We start from the raw sequence: 16,189 nt of genomic DNA on the forward strand, positions 1-16,189 counted from the left end.
CCGTTACTAATTTCCGTTAAATTTGACGGAAATTTTTTAAAAAAAGCCTGAGAGTAATTAGGTAACTGAGAAAAATCCACTTCACCCCCCTGAAGTTTCAGGTTTGAACCCCAAAGTTTAAAAATTGGCAATGTACCCCCCTAATGTTTCAAAATTTTTCAATTTAAACCTTCTATTACTATTTTTTGTTAAATTGGACGAAAATATCTAAAATTACATAATTACCCTCAGGCTTTTTTTAAAAAAATTTCATTCAATTTAACGAAAATTAGTAACAGAAGGTTTAAATTGAAAATTTTTGAAGCATTGGGGGGGTACATTGCCAATTTTTAAACTTTGGGGTTCAAATTGATAAACTCCTAAAACTTCAGGGGGGTAAAGTGGATTTTTCCCTAGGTAATTTCATAAATTTCCATCCAATTTGACGGAAATTAGTAACAGATGGCTTAAATTGAAAATTTTTGAAACATTAGGGGGGTACATTGCCAATTTTTAAACTTTGGGGTTCAAATTAAAAAGCCCCTAAAACTTCAGGGGGGTAAAGTAAATTTTTTCTATTTTTAAATAATAATAAATAATTTTAATGCCCAAAGCGATAACGTTTTGGGTTGGGTGGGTGTTGTAGGTTTGAGGCTCAAAACGGAGTAGTTTTGGGGTGAAGGTATAATGGGCATAAAAATCAAATGAATTTGATTTTAACAGTGAAAACTAATGGAGGGGTCCAAAGTGATAGAAATTAAAAGTTCAAGGGGCAAAGTGAGAGAGTTTGAAGTTCGAGGGGGTCAGTCAAAAATGCTGGTAGTTTAGGGGGGCAAAGTGAAGTTACCCATTTTTTTTTTTAATTATATAAGGAAAATGGTTACAGGGGATCCTTCCTATTCTTGATTCAAAAGAAATACAGAATAAGCGATCCTAAAAATGAAAAAGGGGTGGGCTCCCCCACAACAGACAAAAAACAAACTAAAACAATACTGAAATAATTACAAAGGGTAGGAAATGAGTCAAACAAGTGACCTGGTCATCTCAAGAGGCCGCACAAAGCGGTAACAAAAGTAAAATGGGCACAAATTAAGGCGAACCTATCTGAGCCTCCACTTGGAACCAGCAACATCCACCAGAAGGTAGATGAAGCAAAAAATGCACTGTCAAAGTCTGAATCAAGGACTGTAGAAGAGAGTGGTACTAACACAAATTCAGTTACAAAAGTTTCCACACCTGGATCTAATCGATACAACACAAGGAGACAATAACCCATAACCAAAAAGAAAAAAAAAAAGAAATAAACAAAACAACTAGCAAGAAGCAACAACAGCTGGGGCATAGAAGATGGAGCTCACTGGACTGCGCGTGGGAGACACGCTCCGGCGAGTGGGGCTCACGCGCGGCACACGGTGGACGGAACTGTGCGAGGATGGTGGTGACAAAATGCTGGGATGACGGCGACTTGACGAGCACAGTGGATAAGCGCGTGGGCGAAAGAAACTGGTGGAATAGAGTAGATCTAATTTTAAAAAAACTAGATCTAGAAACACCAATAGCTCTGGGAAGAGGACGAGCAGCGCGACAGTGAGCATGGATGATGGTGATAGAGCGACGAAGGTTAAGCGAAGGGAATGGAAACGACTGGAGCTTCTAGTCTAGTCGGGAAGAACTTAAAAAAGGGCAAAGAACTTGATGAAAAACAAAGGAAGAAACGAAGAAAGAGGGGAGGAGAAGAGGAAAAAGATCCATTCCTTCTCCCCTACAAACCCTCACGAAAAAGTGGAAAACCCTCATCGAGGAAGTGGAGAACCCTCAAAAGGAGGTGGAAAATTTTTCTAGTTGGTATAGACATACAATTGCATATACTTTTCTTTCTCAGGAGATGAAATTTTTCCACAAACTTTCATATATATATATATATATTCAAAAGGGTTAAATTGACTTTACCTCTCTGAAGTTTTAAGGGTTTTTCAATTTGAACCCCAATGTTTAAAAATTGGCAATGTACCCCCTAATGTTTCAAAAATTTTCAATTCAGACCCTCTGTTACAAATTTTCGTCTAATTGGACAGAAATCATCTTACGTGCATCTCATGTGGGATTTTGATGCACTCTATTCCAATTTTGCCTTCATTAAAACCTATAAAATTACGTAATTACCCTCAATTTTATAGGTTTTAATGAGGGTAATTTTATAGGTTTTAATGAGGAAAAATTTTAAAAACATTAGGGAGGTACATTGTCAATTTTTAAACATTGGGATTCAAATTAAAAAACTCATGAAACATCAGGGGATAAAGTGAATTTTCTCCTATTCAAAACCCAAACTTCAATTACAATTTTACAAATAATTGTGAATCATTATAATCTATCTACTCAACTATGATTTAGCATTGATGTTGCCTTCATTCATCTTCCTTCATTTTCTTTTATTTCTTCTATTGCAAACAAGATCACATGAATGAAGCCTCAGTGGGAGGAGTGCTTCTCTCTACCTTCCTCCAAGTGTTGGGGATTTTTTTTTTTTTTTTTGAAAAACTATTATAATGTGACATAAATGTACAAATAATTTTGAGTATTTTGTGTTTTGGATTATTAATGTTTTTATTTTGAAAACAAGAAAGAAAAAAGAGAAAGAAAAATTTACCAAAATGGCTAATTTAACGTAATAAATTTAAAACTCGGAGCCCATTTATTTAAAATTTATCTTAATTATCATATTTTTCTTCTACTCATTTCCATACAAGTGAAGACTTGGGCTCTTCTAGTTGACTAGTTCTCACCTTCCATGGCATTTACCTCCCAAGCTGGTGGTCTACAGACTACACTACACACCAGCTCCTCAATAATGGAGGCGTTAAAACATCACTTTCCTGATTTCCATTTTCTTTGATTGATTACTCTAATTCAATCACCACATTCAATGGACCAACGAATCCAAAGCTCACCCATAATTATGTTGGAAATGGCACTTCTTTATGCTATTACTTACTCAAATAAAAATTCTTTTATTGATTTTAGAGGTTTCTTACATATTATGCCTTCTCATTTCTTAATGATGGAATCATCATTGTTTAGCAGTTATTTTGATTGTTAATTGGAAGAGAATGTGCAAAGATAAAGAATTTTGTTTATTTTAAAAATGAAGAAAAGGTTGTTCTCTGTTTCCTCTCAATATTTTAAATACAATGATATATCTGAATATATTTATAAGGAAACTTCATATAAACTTTTGTCACTTAGGTCCAATGGATTAATTGTCTTAAGATAATGAAATTATTGGATGAGATACCTTTGCTTCTTCCTCTCAAGTAAGATAATGTAATGTATCTGTCAACATGCATGCGTAAGCTAATTTGGAATAAGATACTTATAAGAGGAAACTTCACTAAGCCCCTCTAAACTCCTGGCCGATTTTGCAGACTCCCCTCTGAACTTCTAAATCTCTCATTTTGAACCTTTGAACTTTCATTTGCTCTCACTTTGGACCTCTCTGTCAGTTTTCAATGTTATATTAAACGGTTTGACTTTTTTATACCTATTATACCCCCACGTTAAAACTACACCGTTTTGGATTTCAAAACTACAACACTCACCCAGCCCAAAACGATGTCGTTTTGGGCATTAATTTTTTTATTTTTTATTTAAAGCAAAATATTAAAAAAAAATGAAAAAGAAGAAAAAGAAGAAGGGAGAAAGATAAGAGCCACCCCCTTGGCCAAAAATGGGGTGGTTTGGCTAGCCAACCCGATCTCTTTCTCCGTTTTTTTTTTTTTTTTTTTAATTTTAATTTTTTTAATATTTTTCATATTCATTTTTTTTAAAGAAAAAAAAAATTTAATGCCCAAAACGGTGTCGTTTTGGGCTGGGGTTGGTGCTGTAGTTTTGGGCATTTTCGGAATTTCAAGTGGGCTGAGTAAGGGTATAATAGGCATAAAAAGTCAAATTGTTTGACTTTAACGTTGAAAACTAACAGAGAGGTCCAAAGTGAGAGAAAATAGAAGTTCAATGGTTCAAAATGAGAGATTTGGAAGTTCAGGGGAGGTCTGCAAAATCGGCTGGAAGTTCAGGAGGGGGCTTAGTGAAGTTTCTCCTAATTATAATGAATTTAATAATTTAAGGGGAAACTTCAGAAAGCCCCCCATGAACTTCCAGCCGTTTTGAAAAACCCCCCATGAATTTTCAAAACTCTTACTTAGGCTCCCTGAACTTTGGTTTTCTCTCACTTTGAACCATTTTAATGTTAAAGTCAAACAATTTGACTTTTTATACCCATTTTGCCCTTCCCTAAAACTACGTCGTTTTGTGTCTTAAAACTACAACATCTACCCAGCCCAAAACGACGTCGTTTTAGGCATTAATTTTTTTTTTTTTTAAAAAAAGCAAAATAAAAAAATAAAAAAAGGGGGGAAATCGGGGGTGGCTGGAGCCACCCCCTGGCCGATCTGGGGGTGGTCGAACCACCCCCATGGCCAAGGGGGTGGCAGGACCACCCCCTTGGCCAAAAAAAGAAAAAAAAAAGAAAAAGGGGATGGGGTGCATTTGGGGGTGGCCGGACCACCCCCAAGGGGCTAGGGTGGTTTCGGCCACCCCATACCGGCCGTATGGGGTGGCCGAAACCACCCCTAGCCCCTTGGGGGTGGTCCGACCACCCCAAATGCATGCCATCCCCCCCTCCCCCTTTTTTTTTTTTTTTTTTTGGCCTTTTGGGGGTGGCCGGACCACCCCCAGACCGGCCAGGGGGTGGCTGAAGCCACCCCGGTTTTTTTCTTCTTTTTTTGTTTTTTGTTTTTTTTGTTTTTTATAAATAAATAAATAAAAATTAATGCCTAAAACGACGTTGTTTTGGGCTGGGTATGTGTTGTAATTTTAGGATACAAAACGACGTAGTTTTGGGGAAGGGTAAAATGGGTATAAAACATCCAAAACGACGTAGTTTAATGTTAAAAAGGTCCAAAGTGAGAGAAAACCAAAGTTCAGAGGGCCTAAATGAGAGTTTTGGAAATTCAGGAGGGGTTTTTCAAATTGGCTGGAAGTTCAGGGGGGTTTTCTGAAGTTTTCCCATAATTTAATTAATTTCCTCATTTCTTTTAGTTAGGGGAAACTTCACTTTAGCCCTCTAAACTTTCACTTGATTTTACAAACTGCCCTCTGAACTTCGAAATCTTTCATTTTAGACCCCTTAACTTTTAATTACTCTCAATATGGACCCATCCGTCATATTTTAAACGTTAGATGACGTTTATACCTTTGGCTTTTGTATAAAATTTGAACTTTTAAAACATTTTTTTATTTAAAAAAAAATGAAAATAAAGGACATTTTGGTCATTTTTTGTATTTTTAACGGCTAAAATTAACGGAAGGGTTATAATTGAGAGTAATTGAAAATTCAGGGATCCAAAATGAGAGATTTGAAAGTTCATGGGAGGTTTGTAAAATCGGGTGAAAGTTTAGGAGACCAAAGTGAAGTTTTGCCTTTAATAATTTAATTAATTTGCTCATTTCTTTTAGTTATTAGCCGACTAATTTGACCCATATCTACTGTAAGAAATAGGATGCTCATCTTAGGCTTAAAAAGAATAAATTTATTGAAAATAATTTCTCCACCACTTCTAGTCTTCTTTGGCGTGAAATTGCTGTGCTGTTTACAAGCAACTTCCTTGATTGCCTTTGATTTCTTCCCTGACAACCAATAGAAATCATGGCTGAGATGTTGATGAAAAAAAAAAAAAAAAAAAATTATAAATTTTTAAGTAAAAATTTGAAGGGAGCCCCTAGTAAAAATAAAAAAGAAAAAAGAAAAGTTGTCCAGATTCCAACCAGCCCAGCAAAATCCAAAAATGTACCCCCCTACAAATTTTTTATTATCTCTACTCTCTACTAGACTAGAGAGGACTGGCTGGACTGCAATGTCCAAAAAAATTTTAATAAATAAAAAAATAAAAAAAAAATACAAGTTTTTTCTGCTTTCCGCTCAACACGCAGTCACCATTTTGTCAACCAAAATTTGTAAGGCACGCTGCACAAGGGGAAAGGAGAAAGTTTGTTTTTTAGACAAATCTCAAATCTTACTCAAATCACTTTCTCATCTCACCCAACCCAAACCCAAAGAAAAAGAGAAATTTTTTGTAGTTGAAGAAATACCAAAGGCAAGAGAAGCACACCAAGATCGGTTGTACATCCACCGATCTGCTGATTGCTGTACATCCACCGTCGTCTTCGGCCCGCCATGACGCCGTCCACGCACGACCAGCAGAAGTGAACAGGGCATCGTGAGTTTCACTCTCTTCTCTGTAGACTATAGCCTCTAATGTTATTTATGCTTTGAGAATCGAAGCTTTTCTAAAAGAAATAGCGGTAGGAACGGTGACACCATTTTTGTTGGCTTGAGGCGTGAAAGGTGAAATAAGACTTAGACTGTGATTCTGTGATTTGTGAATCTGTGATTTTGTGAAAGAAGGTGTGGCCGTGTGTCAGTGTGTGGGTGAAACACTAAACAAAAAAAACACAAAATAAGAAGAAAAAAAGTTGGGTCTTGAATCTATGTGTGGCCGTGTGTCAGTGACTCAGTGACTCAGTGTGTGGGTGAAAGTGAAACACTAGACAAAAGAAAAAAAAAGGGTGATTCGTGAAGAGTGGTGATGAAGAAAGTAATTTGTCATTATCTTTAATTTTTAATTGAGAAAATAAATCTTTCTTTCTAGAATTGCTTAGGGAAAAAAAAAATTGTTGAGATAGTAGCGGGGAAATAGTCTTTAAAATTGTTTTTACTTTTTAGTCTTTAATTGATAGTAAAACTCACAAGAATATTATTGCTTTGAAAAAAAAAGAAGACAATTTAATTATAAACAAGAATATTGCTTTAATTATTTGTTTTTATTGGTTTGCAGCATTGTTGGACTAACTCCTTTTTGTGGTCCGTGTGTTTTCAAGAACTTCTTCAAGATAACTAATTCACTAAAAGGTAGATTTTTCTTAGACACTTCTAGCCATTTAATTATACTTAGTTTATTTCATGAACTGGATATTCTCCAGTCCAAAATGGACTAGAGAGGATCTTGTTCCCAATCAAATTAGGATCATCTCCAGTTCATTTGAACTGGATAATATCCAGTTAGCTAGTTATATTATAATTATATTTTTGTCCATCAAAAAGTGAAAAGATGAAAATACCACTCTAATATAACTAACTAAATATTATTTGAACTAGAGATTATCATGTTCAGGGCAATCAAGCCTCCATACAAGAATGCATTAATTAGGTTCTTTGACAAACCAACAATCACAAAATTGAGGGTTTTTATACAATAAAAGGAGCTGCCGGCCCCTTTTTTATTTCAACAAATTCACTCAATTTTAGTTAAGGAAGAACATAATAAAAATACTAGCTAGATTTATAATTCTTGTACAACTAATTGATGTGATTGAAGGGTGTTAAATTTTTTTAATAATTGATATAGCTACAATCGCATACGGACAGATATCAACAATTTATATATATTAAAAAAAAAAGTCATAAAAATATAGGTCTAATATAGACTAACTAGACCTTACCAATTCATCTCTTAGCCACACCACCTTTATTGTCAGGAAATATGTCTCTCCATTTTAAGTAAAAGAAAGAGACGGAGATGAATTGTTTTATGATAATGATTTAATATTGTTGCATCTAACGGTATAAATAATGTTACATTATAAATTGGGATCTTCAAATTTCTATTTCTATTTTTTTTTCCAATCGCTTGTTAACAAGTTGGACAATACATTGTAAAATAGTTAATATAAAATTCACCTGTTTTTGAGTTTTTGTTTTTTGTTTTTATGTATTTTATGAAAAAAAATTGTTGGTTAATGTTCTCTGACTTTTTGGATAAAGCGAAAAAAAGAAAAAAGAAAAAAAGTTAGCAAACAAGTCCTAAAGCATTTACTTTTTGGGCCCATCACTCCCGTTGGTTGTTTCCCTTATATGTTGTATAAACTGGTGTAACAGGCAAAACACAATTCCGTAGCAGCCTTCCTTCATTTCCTTTGGACTTGCAAAGAAGCCAAAATGGATGAGGTTGCAAGCCTACTTCTCTCTCCATTTTTCCAAGTATTTTTTGAACGAATGGCATCAGGGGAGTTCCTTGACATCTTTCGGGGACGAAAAGTCATCGAGGGACTCTTACATAAGTTGAAGATATCATTGCTGTCCATGAGTGCACTCTGTGAAGACGCGGAGGAAATACAACTTACAAATCCTGCTGTGAAAGAGTGGCTCAATGAGTTGAAAGATGTTGTCTATGATGCAGAGGACATCTTTGATGAGATAGCTACTGAACTCTTGCAACGTAAGTTGGATGCTGAATTTCAAACCACTGCAAGTAAGGTACGAAACTCCATTTGTACTTCTCTTAGTCCTTTTGTTAAGGAGGTAGAGCCAAAGATAAAAGAAGTACTAGACAAACTAGAATATTTAGCAAGACAAAAAGATGCTCTAGGTTTGAAAGAAGGTGTTGGAAGAGAATCATCAAAAAGATTGCCCACGACTTCTTTGGTTGAAGAATCTGATATTTTTGGTAGGAATGATGATACGGAAAAAATAATAAACTTATTGCTCTTAGATGATGCATGTGGCAATGAAAATCTGAATGTGATTTCCATAGTCGGCATGGGGGGAATTGGCAAGACCACCCTTGCTCAGCTAGTATACAAGGATGAGAGGGTGAAGGAGCATTTTAACCTTCAAGCATGGGTTTGTGTTTCAGATGAGTTTGACGTGTTTAAGGTAACGAAAACAATTCTAGAGGAAGTGGGCTCGTCTACTAATGATGATATTAAGAATCTAAATCGGCTTCAACTTACATTACAGGAGGAATTGATGGGGAAGAAATTCCTACTTGTTTTAGATGATGTATGGAACGAGAATTATGCTAATTGGAAGGTCTTAAGTGGTCCATTTAAATCTGGGGCACAAGGAAGTACGATCATTGTAACAACACGCAATGACAGTGTTGCATCAGTAATGCGCACTGTTTCAACTCATTATCTCGACATGTTATCAGAAGAAGATTGTTGGTCACTAGTAAAACATTCATTCCTCGATGGCAAATTTGATGCACGTTCAGAGCTAGAAGTAATAGGTAGACAAATTGTGAAAAAGTGTGAAGGTTTACCTTTAGCAGTCAAAGCAATTGGGAGTATCTTGCGAACTAAATTAGATGTTGATGAGTGGGAGAAGATATTGAAGAGTGAATTATGGGATTCGCCAATAGACTACACAAACATTCTTCCTAGTTTAAGATTAAGCTACAAATACCTTCCCTCACATTTAAAGCCATGCTTTGCTTATTGTTCAATATTCCCAAAGGGTTATGCATTTGAAAAAGATCACTTAATCTTATTATGGATGGCCGAAGGTTTATTGCCAGAACCTAGAAACAAAACAATGAAAGAAGTTGGTGACGATTATTTTTGTATTCTTGTATCAAGATCATTATTCCAACAATCATGCGGTAATAAATTAGGTTTTGTAATGCATGATCTTGTCAATAATTTGGCAAATTTTGTATCTGGGCAATTTAACTTTAGGCAGGAGGGTAACAAGACGCGTCACTTGTCATACTTTAGAACAAGATTTGATAACTTCAAGAAGTTTGAGGCTCTTTACAAGGTTAAGCGGCTGCGCACCTTCCTGCCATTAGAATTTTCCATAAGAGACAACAATTTAACTAAAAAAGTACCTCATGATTTATTGCCAAAGCAAAGATATTTACGGGTACTCTCTTTGTCTCACTATGAGAATGTGACTAACTTGCCTGATTCAATTGATAAAATCAAACAGTTACGTTATTTGGACCTTTCTTTCACTGCAATTAGAAGCTTGCCTAATTCCCTGTGTAAGTTGATCAATTTGCAAACACTCAAGTTATCATGTTGTGACAAACTTGTTGGATTGCCAAGGGATATGCGAAAACTCATTAATCTACGACATCTTGATATCACCGGAACTAGATTAATAATGGAGATGCCGATACAATTGGGTAGACTAAAATATCTCCAAACATTGACTACATTTATAGTCAGCAAAACTAGTGGGTCCTGCATAGGAGAGTTGGGAAATCTTACAAATCTTCGAGGAAAGCTTGCTATTTTGAATCTTCAAAATGTTGTCTCTTCTACAGATGCGTTGGATGCATGCTTGAAGGAGAAGAAACACATTAAGGATTTGGTGTTGAAATGGAAAGCTGATACTGATACTGATGTTTTAGAAAGTCAAAGAACTATACTTGACTGTCTCCAGCCTCATTCAAATCTAGAAAGTCTTACAATCAAATATTATAGCAGCAAAAGCTTTTCAGATTGGGTAGGGCATCATTCATTCTCTAATATAGCATCTCTTTATCTATACGATTGTAAATATTGCTGCAGCTTGCCACCACTTGGGCAGCTACCCTCTCTGAAAGACCTTTCTTTTATTCAATTTGATGAAGTTGTTAAAGTGGATCGTGAGTTTTATGGCGATGGTTCTTTTTCAATTAAGCCATTTGGAGCCTTAAAAGTTCTAAGATTTGAGCAAATGTCGAAGTGGGAGGAATGGTTAAGTGAAAGTGGAGATTTTCCTCTTCTTCAAGAGCTTTATATATATGACTGCCCTAAGCTAACAAGAGAGTTGCCCATCCATCTTCCTGCCCTAATCAAACTTGAGATCACGGAATGTCCGCTACTGGTGTCTTCACTCCCAAGGGCTCCTTCTATATGTCAATTGAATCTAACAGGTTGTAATAAGGACCTGTTGAAGGATTTGCCAACCAAAATACAGATTCTCAAAGTTGGAGGATTTGATGCACTAGATTCCCTAGCCATTGCAATGAAGGAGTCCAGCTATTCTCTCCAAGAGTTAGAAATCTCTAACTGTTCCTCACTTTCAATGGGTGATTTACCATCTACTTTAAAATCCCTTTCCATCACAAACTGTCAGACGTTAGAACTTCCGATGCACCAAATCTTTTCATCCCTTAAAAAATTGCGCTTGCAAAATATTAATGATTCTTTCAGGTCCTTCCCATTGGACTTATTCCCAAACCTTTCTGATATCTTTATCTTTGGGTGTGAGCATTTGGAAACTCTTTCAGACCAACTTGGTCTTGATTTAATGATCTCGCACGTACGAATCATAAATTGCCATTCTTTTGTATCTTTTCCAAAAGGCGGATTTCGTGCCTCCAAACTTACATTGCTTTGGGTCTGGAGTTGTGGTCGTTTGAGGTCACTGCCTGATAAAATGCACGTACTCCATCCATCTCTTGAGGAATTGCAAATAGTTGATTGTGAAGAACTTGAGTCTTTTCCTGATGGTTGTTTGCCTTGCAATCTGAAATCGGTTTCCATCACCGATTGCTACAACCTCGTTGCTGGACGAATGGGATGGGGTTTGCAAAAGCTCCCATTTCTTAAAAATTTGTCTATTTGTGGTGAAAGGGGAGATGTGGAGTCCTTTCCGGAGGTGGGATTGCTGCCCACCAGTCTGACTGCTCTTCAAATAAAGAATTTTCCAAATTTAAAATCTTTGGATAAGGGGCTTCAACAGCTCATCTCTCTTGAAGAATTGCTGATGGATAACTGCCCTATGCTCAAGCACATGCCAGAAGAGGGCTTGCCTGACTCTGTTTCTGTTTTACGGATCGACGATTGTCCTTTGGTAAAGAGACAATGTCAGAGGAAAAAAGGAAAAGAATGGCGCAAAATTGCTCGCGTTCACCTAAAAATGATGGATGATGAATTGATTGAATGAGCTAAAAGTTTAGCAAGAATCTCCACTAAGGTACATGCTCTTTTTTTTCTTTTCTTTTTTTTTCTTTCTAACATTTCCTCTCTTTTATAGGTTTCTCTTTGTTTTATCACTGTCTAATTGTTTTCCCTTTTGTTTGATTAATTGTGTAGAAAATGTTTGATCAACAGAATTTAGAAGATCTAAAAGCTCGATTATGACTACACAAAGCAGATGCGGGGGTATAGAATCTGTGGCGCCACTCCTCATATCATCTAATGCACATGTATGTGGATTTTCTGTTTCAATCTACTGTGAATGTTTTGTTATTTATGTATTGGTTGAAACATTTAGTTATTTTCTTATGAATAGGTACTCAAAGACTAGTGATGACCTGTTGAACTTGTTGTGTAGTGCCAAATCAAGATTCCGGGAAATTTTTCCGAGTTTTTATTTTCTTCGGCTGTGTGGGATCTGAATTACTCTTAAAATGTGTTTTCTTCTCATAGCTGGTATGCGGGAAAAGGTGTTTTCTTCTCATATCTGTATGAAACTTGTTGAAGTGGCTGATGGTTTGTGTTAATAAATTGCAGGTTGCCTACTATCTAGCCCGTTCTGAAGTTAGTGTGGTTATGATGCTTTCAATTATCAAATTTTTGAGATGAGAAACTATAGCTGGGGTATTAACGGGTGACATTATCTGCTGACTAAACAATGCAGGTGAGTTTCCAAAGGTTATTCCTTTCTTTCTCCTTAAAGAGTTTTTTTTTGCTTTTTTATTCTCTCTTTATTGTTTTATTTTTAGTCTAATAAAATATTTACCTTTTTACAAAAAAAAAAAAAAAAAATCATTTAGACTATTTTCTCTCTCTCTCTCTCTCTCTCTCTCTCTCTCTCCCCCCCTCTCCCAAGAAAAATAATTGTGATATTCTTAGAAAATAGTTAGAAATAGGGAAAAGTGGCAGGAAAATTTTCTTTGCATATTAAAAAAAAAAGTTATATGTACATTCTTGCTTTTGAAGGCCCTATAACGATCTTTCTCAGAATTAGTATTCTTCACCTATATATAATATATGTTGCCTGTCATTGAACAAGGGGTATTGGGATGTTCAACCGTGCCAGTTATATTCCATTTTATCTTCGATTCTTTCAAAACGAGTTGTAAAGGGACTTCTTCATGCTATTACTCAGTTAAATAGATTTATTTTTTTGATTTTAGAGGTTTTTTAGATATTATGCCTTCTCATTTCTTGAGTGGAGTCACGAGTAATGGTTTGGATAATCTCAGTTGATCATAGGCTTGTAGATACCAATTATTTTGATTGTTTTTAATTGAAAGAGAATGTGCAAAACAAAGGAATTTTCTTTATCTTAAAATTGAAGGAAAGGTTGAGCTCTGTTTTCCTCTGCTGTTGTTGCACTTCGTTGTCATCTGTCATGCATTTCTGCTGGCAGTTTTCTTTCAATATTCTAAATAGAATGATATATCTGAATATTATAAACAAAACTAGCTACATACTTTTGGTGTAACCCTCCATTTGTTTTTGTTAATGAATGCTCGTTTGTATGCAATGTGAGCATACCAGGAGCCAGGAGAGGGATTTGATATTGGGCGGCAAGGGAGGAAGGGTCTTAACCTCAGATGTCTTATTACAGTGAAGATTGAAATTGTACCAACCAGATAATGGCAAGCTTCAACAGCTTCCACAGTATACGCCTTGTTAGTTCTTGTTGGCTAATTGCCTAATTCGGTGATCACTCCAAAGCACCACCAAGACTCATCCACTTTGCAAGGCCGTCAAGTTGATTTCTTCTCCAATCCTAGTGGCCGTCCGGACATGGAGCTAAGCTGTCCGGACGTGGAAACCCGAAAGCTCCCCAAGCACTAGCCGTCTGGACGACAAGCTCCCCTGTCCGGACGGGATTTCCAGGGAGCCCATTTTCTATCCTCCACAAGGCCCCGTCCGGACCGGCACTTACCTTGTTCGGACATCCCGTATGTATTATGCCCAAAATGTGTTTTTTAGTGGGTTCGGATCTAGGGTTTTGTATATTATATAAATGCATTCTTATAAAACTGGAGAGGTACAAAATTTCACCCCAAGTTTCATGAGAGGCTGTGCTTAGAGAGAATTTTTGTGCGAGCCTAATCATTCCTCTTAGAGGATTATTTGATAGTTTCATTGTGCTTGACTGAGTAGTCTATCGGGGGAGTCCCGTTAAGAAGCATTACGTTGAAGGAGATTGTGAGCGAGGAGACGAGTTGGAGGCTTGTCGATCTTACAGAGCCAAGGTCTTCTTGCATCGGGTTGTAAGTGTTCCTAGTGTCTGTAATCTCTGAACATCTTTCTGATAGTAATTTCCTGGGTTTGGTTGCTCCGGAGAAGTTTTACTTTTAGAGTATTTTTTAAAAGGTTTCCTCTTTGTCACTAAAATCCTTATGTTTGATTTTACGTATTTTGGTGATTGTTTGCTCATGATTAAATATCTTTTAATTCCGCATATTGTGTGATATTTACCCTGGTAAGCGTTTTTCACGCCTACTTGTGATAATGAAGAGGATAAGAAACAGAGTTTCACCAACAACCAAAATTGAAGATAAACATGCCTCTATTATGTAGCAGATAGCTTTCTTAGGAGATTAAGATTGATCATGCATGTAAAGTTCAAATTGTTTTTGTTTGTTGCGATAAACTCAGGGTTGTTAACAATTGTAATCATCTTTAGAAGAGGATAAATGATTTAAAGCATGGAAATGTTGCTAGCTCAGAGGATCAGATGTTCAAACGTATTGATTGGGAGATTAGAACTAGCAGGAGTTGGGAAATTTGCTGATTCTAGTCTAAACAGATCCCCCAGCTGTATAGATGGGGATTTCAAGATTGTATCTTGTGTAAGTAAATGTTTTGGCTGCTGCATTTTTGTGCAGCTTGAGTTCTGTAAAGGTGAGGATTTTTCTGTAGTTGTTCTCTTGAACTTTTGCTGTTCGAGTTGATTTGTTAGCTTGGTTTGCAGCAGTGGGTTTGTATCTGTTGCTTATCTGCTTTTTGCACTAGAGTCTAGGGGTGTAAGTAATTTCTGTTTCCTTTCTGAATGGTCAAAATAGGATCGACTTCTTTGGTATCAAAGCAAAAGATAGCCCTCACTCTGATTTTGCTCTGCTTTTTTTACCTTCCTCTTCCTTCATTTTCTTTCAGATCTTCCCTTTCAAAGAAAGTAATAATTCAAATTTTCAGATCTGGGGTGGCTGCGCAGGCCACCCCAGATGGGGGAGGGGGGGGGGGGGGGGGGGGGGGGGGGTTGGGTGGGTGGGTGGTGCTTAATTGATTTGGTGCAATAATCCTATGTGGCCAATTCCTATTGGTGAGCACAAAGGAGCTGGTTTGTAGAAGTTATCCTCAACTCTAAATCCAATTTTATTTGAAATTGTAATCTCCATGTATCCCAATGCAATAAAAGTGGTCTTTTTTTCACAACAACTATCATTGTTGGAGACATCATATGTACATGATGTTCTTAGGCTCTTGGCGCTGGGCGCTATAGGAGATTTAGCCCAAGGCCAAGCGAGAGGAGATCGACGGTCATGATTTTGGGATTTGGGCCGAATCTCTTTTTGTAGTGGGCTGTGGGTTCATTGCTATTATCGCTGTTCTCCTCCCATGTATTCTGTGTGTTTTTCTTTATTTAATGTTTTATCTTTTGCCTAGGAGAAAAATATAATATCTTTCTAGATAATTCTATAATCTACCACCTCTGAAAGATCTTTAATTTAATTAAATTTATTAATATATAATTAAATTATATACTAAGATAAAAAAAAAAAAAAATTATTTATTTCTTAAAAATTATAAAAATAACATTTTAAAAACAACCCTAATCTTATCTGGGATTGAGATCCCCTCATAGGTATTGTAAGGGCCCCTAATTTTTAAAATTGTGACCATTTATTTAAAATTTGACATGTCAACCATTTTGAGAACAAAAAAAAAATTCTTTAGGCCATTCATGCACCCAAATATGGTGGCAGCACCATCATTAGAAAGTCTTAAGGGTGGCCGACAACTCTTAAAGTCTTGAGGGGTGGTCGATTGCCACTTACCTGGACTCCTGACCTTATATATATATATATAAAATAATGTTATAAGTTTTCCTAAAAGTCATCCCAAATGTGATGTGACTTTTAAAATCACCGTTGAATTTGAGATGTGATTTATTGACTTTTGATCTATTGATAATTTTAAAAGTCACATCACATTTGGGATGACTCAAAGAGGACTTATAGCATTACTCACACACACACACACACACATATACATATATATATATATATATATATATATATATATATATATATATATATAGGGTCTGGTCTTTGTCAAATGATCTTAAACTAAGCTTCACAAAATTAGCTCATCACCAGTCATGAAGAATCTTGCATCTATTCCTCTGTTGCAGGTG

At 36.1% G+C, this 16,189-nt stretch overlaps 1 protein-coding gene across 4 annotated transcripts; it reads left to right on the plus strand.

Moving 5' to 3' along the window:
• Positions 1-6,023: 6,023 nt before the first annotated feature.
• Positions 6,024-14,229, plus strand: LOC132173413 (putative disease resistance RPP13-like protein 1). Of its 4 annotated transcripts, none has more exons than XM_088514723.1 (7): positions 6,024-6,254; positions 6,873-6,946; positions 7,973-11,785; positions 11,905-12,017; positions 12,104-12,243; positions 12,325-12,451; positions 13,318-14,229. In XM_088514723.1, the coding sequence occupies exon 3, from the start codon at positions 8,033-8,035 to the stop codon at positions 11,753-11,755; it is 3,723 nt and encodes a 1,240-aa protein (XP_088370849.1). In that variant the 5' UTR covers positions 6,024-6,254; positions 6,873-6,946; positions 7,973-8,032; the 3' UTR covers positions 11,756-11,785; positions 11,905-12,017; positions 12,104-12,243; positions 12,325-12,451; positions 13,318-14,229. The 4 variants fall into 4 exon arrangements, with proteins under 4 accessions (XP_088370849.1, XP_088370851.1, XP_088370852.1 ...); XM_088514725.1 differs by having other exon boundaries at positions 12,146-12,243; XM_088514726.1 differs by lacking the exon at positions 12,104-12,243.
• Positions 14,230-16,189: the final 1,960 nt, after the last annotated feature.

The sequence above is a fragment of the Corylus avellana genome, chromosome 3 (genome assembly GCF_965113065.1).
Source record: "Corylus avellana chromosome 3, dhCorAvel1.hap1.2, whole genome shotgun sequence".
NCBI lineage: Eukaryota > Viridiplantae > Streptophyta > Magnoliopsida > Fagales > Betulaceae > Corylus > Corylus avellana.

Excerpts from the sequence above, each read along its gene's own strand:
- LOC132173413 (XM_088514723.1), top strand. The coding sequence starts at position 8,033 with ATGGATGAGGTTGCAAGCCTACTTCTCTCTCCATTTTTCCAAGTATTT.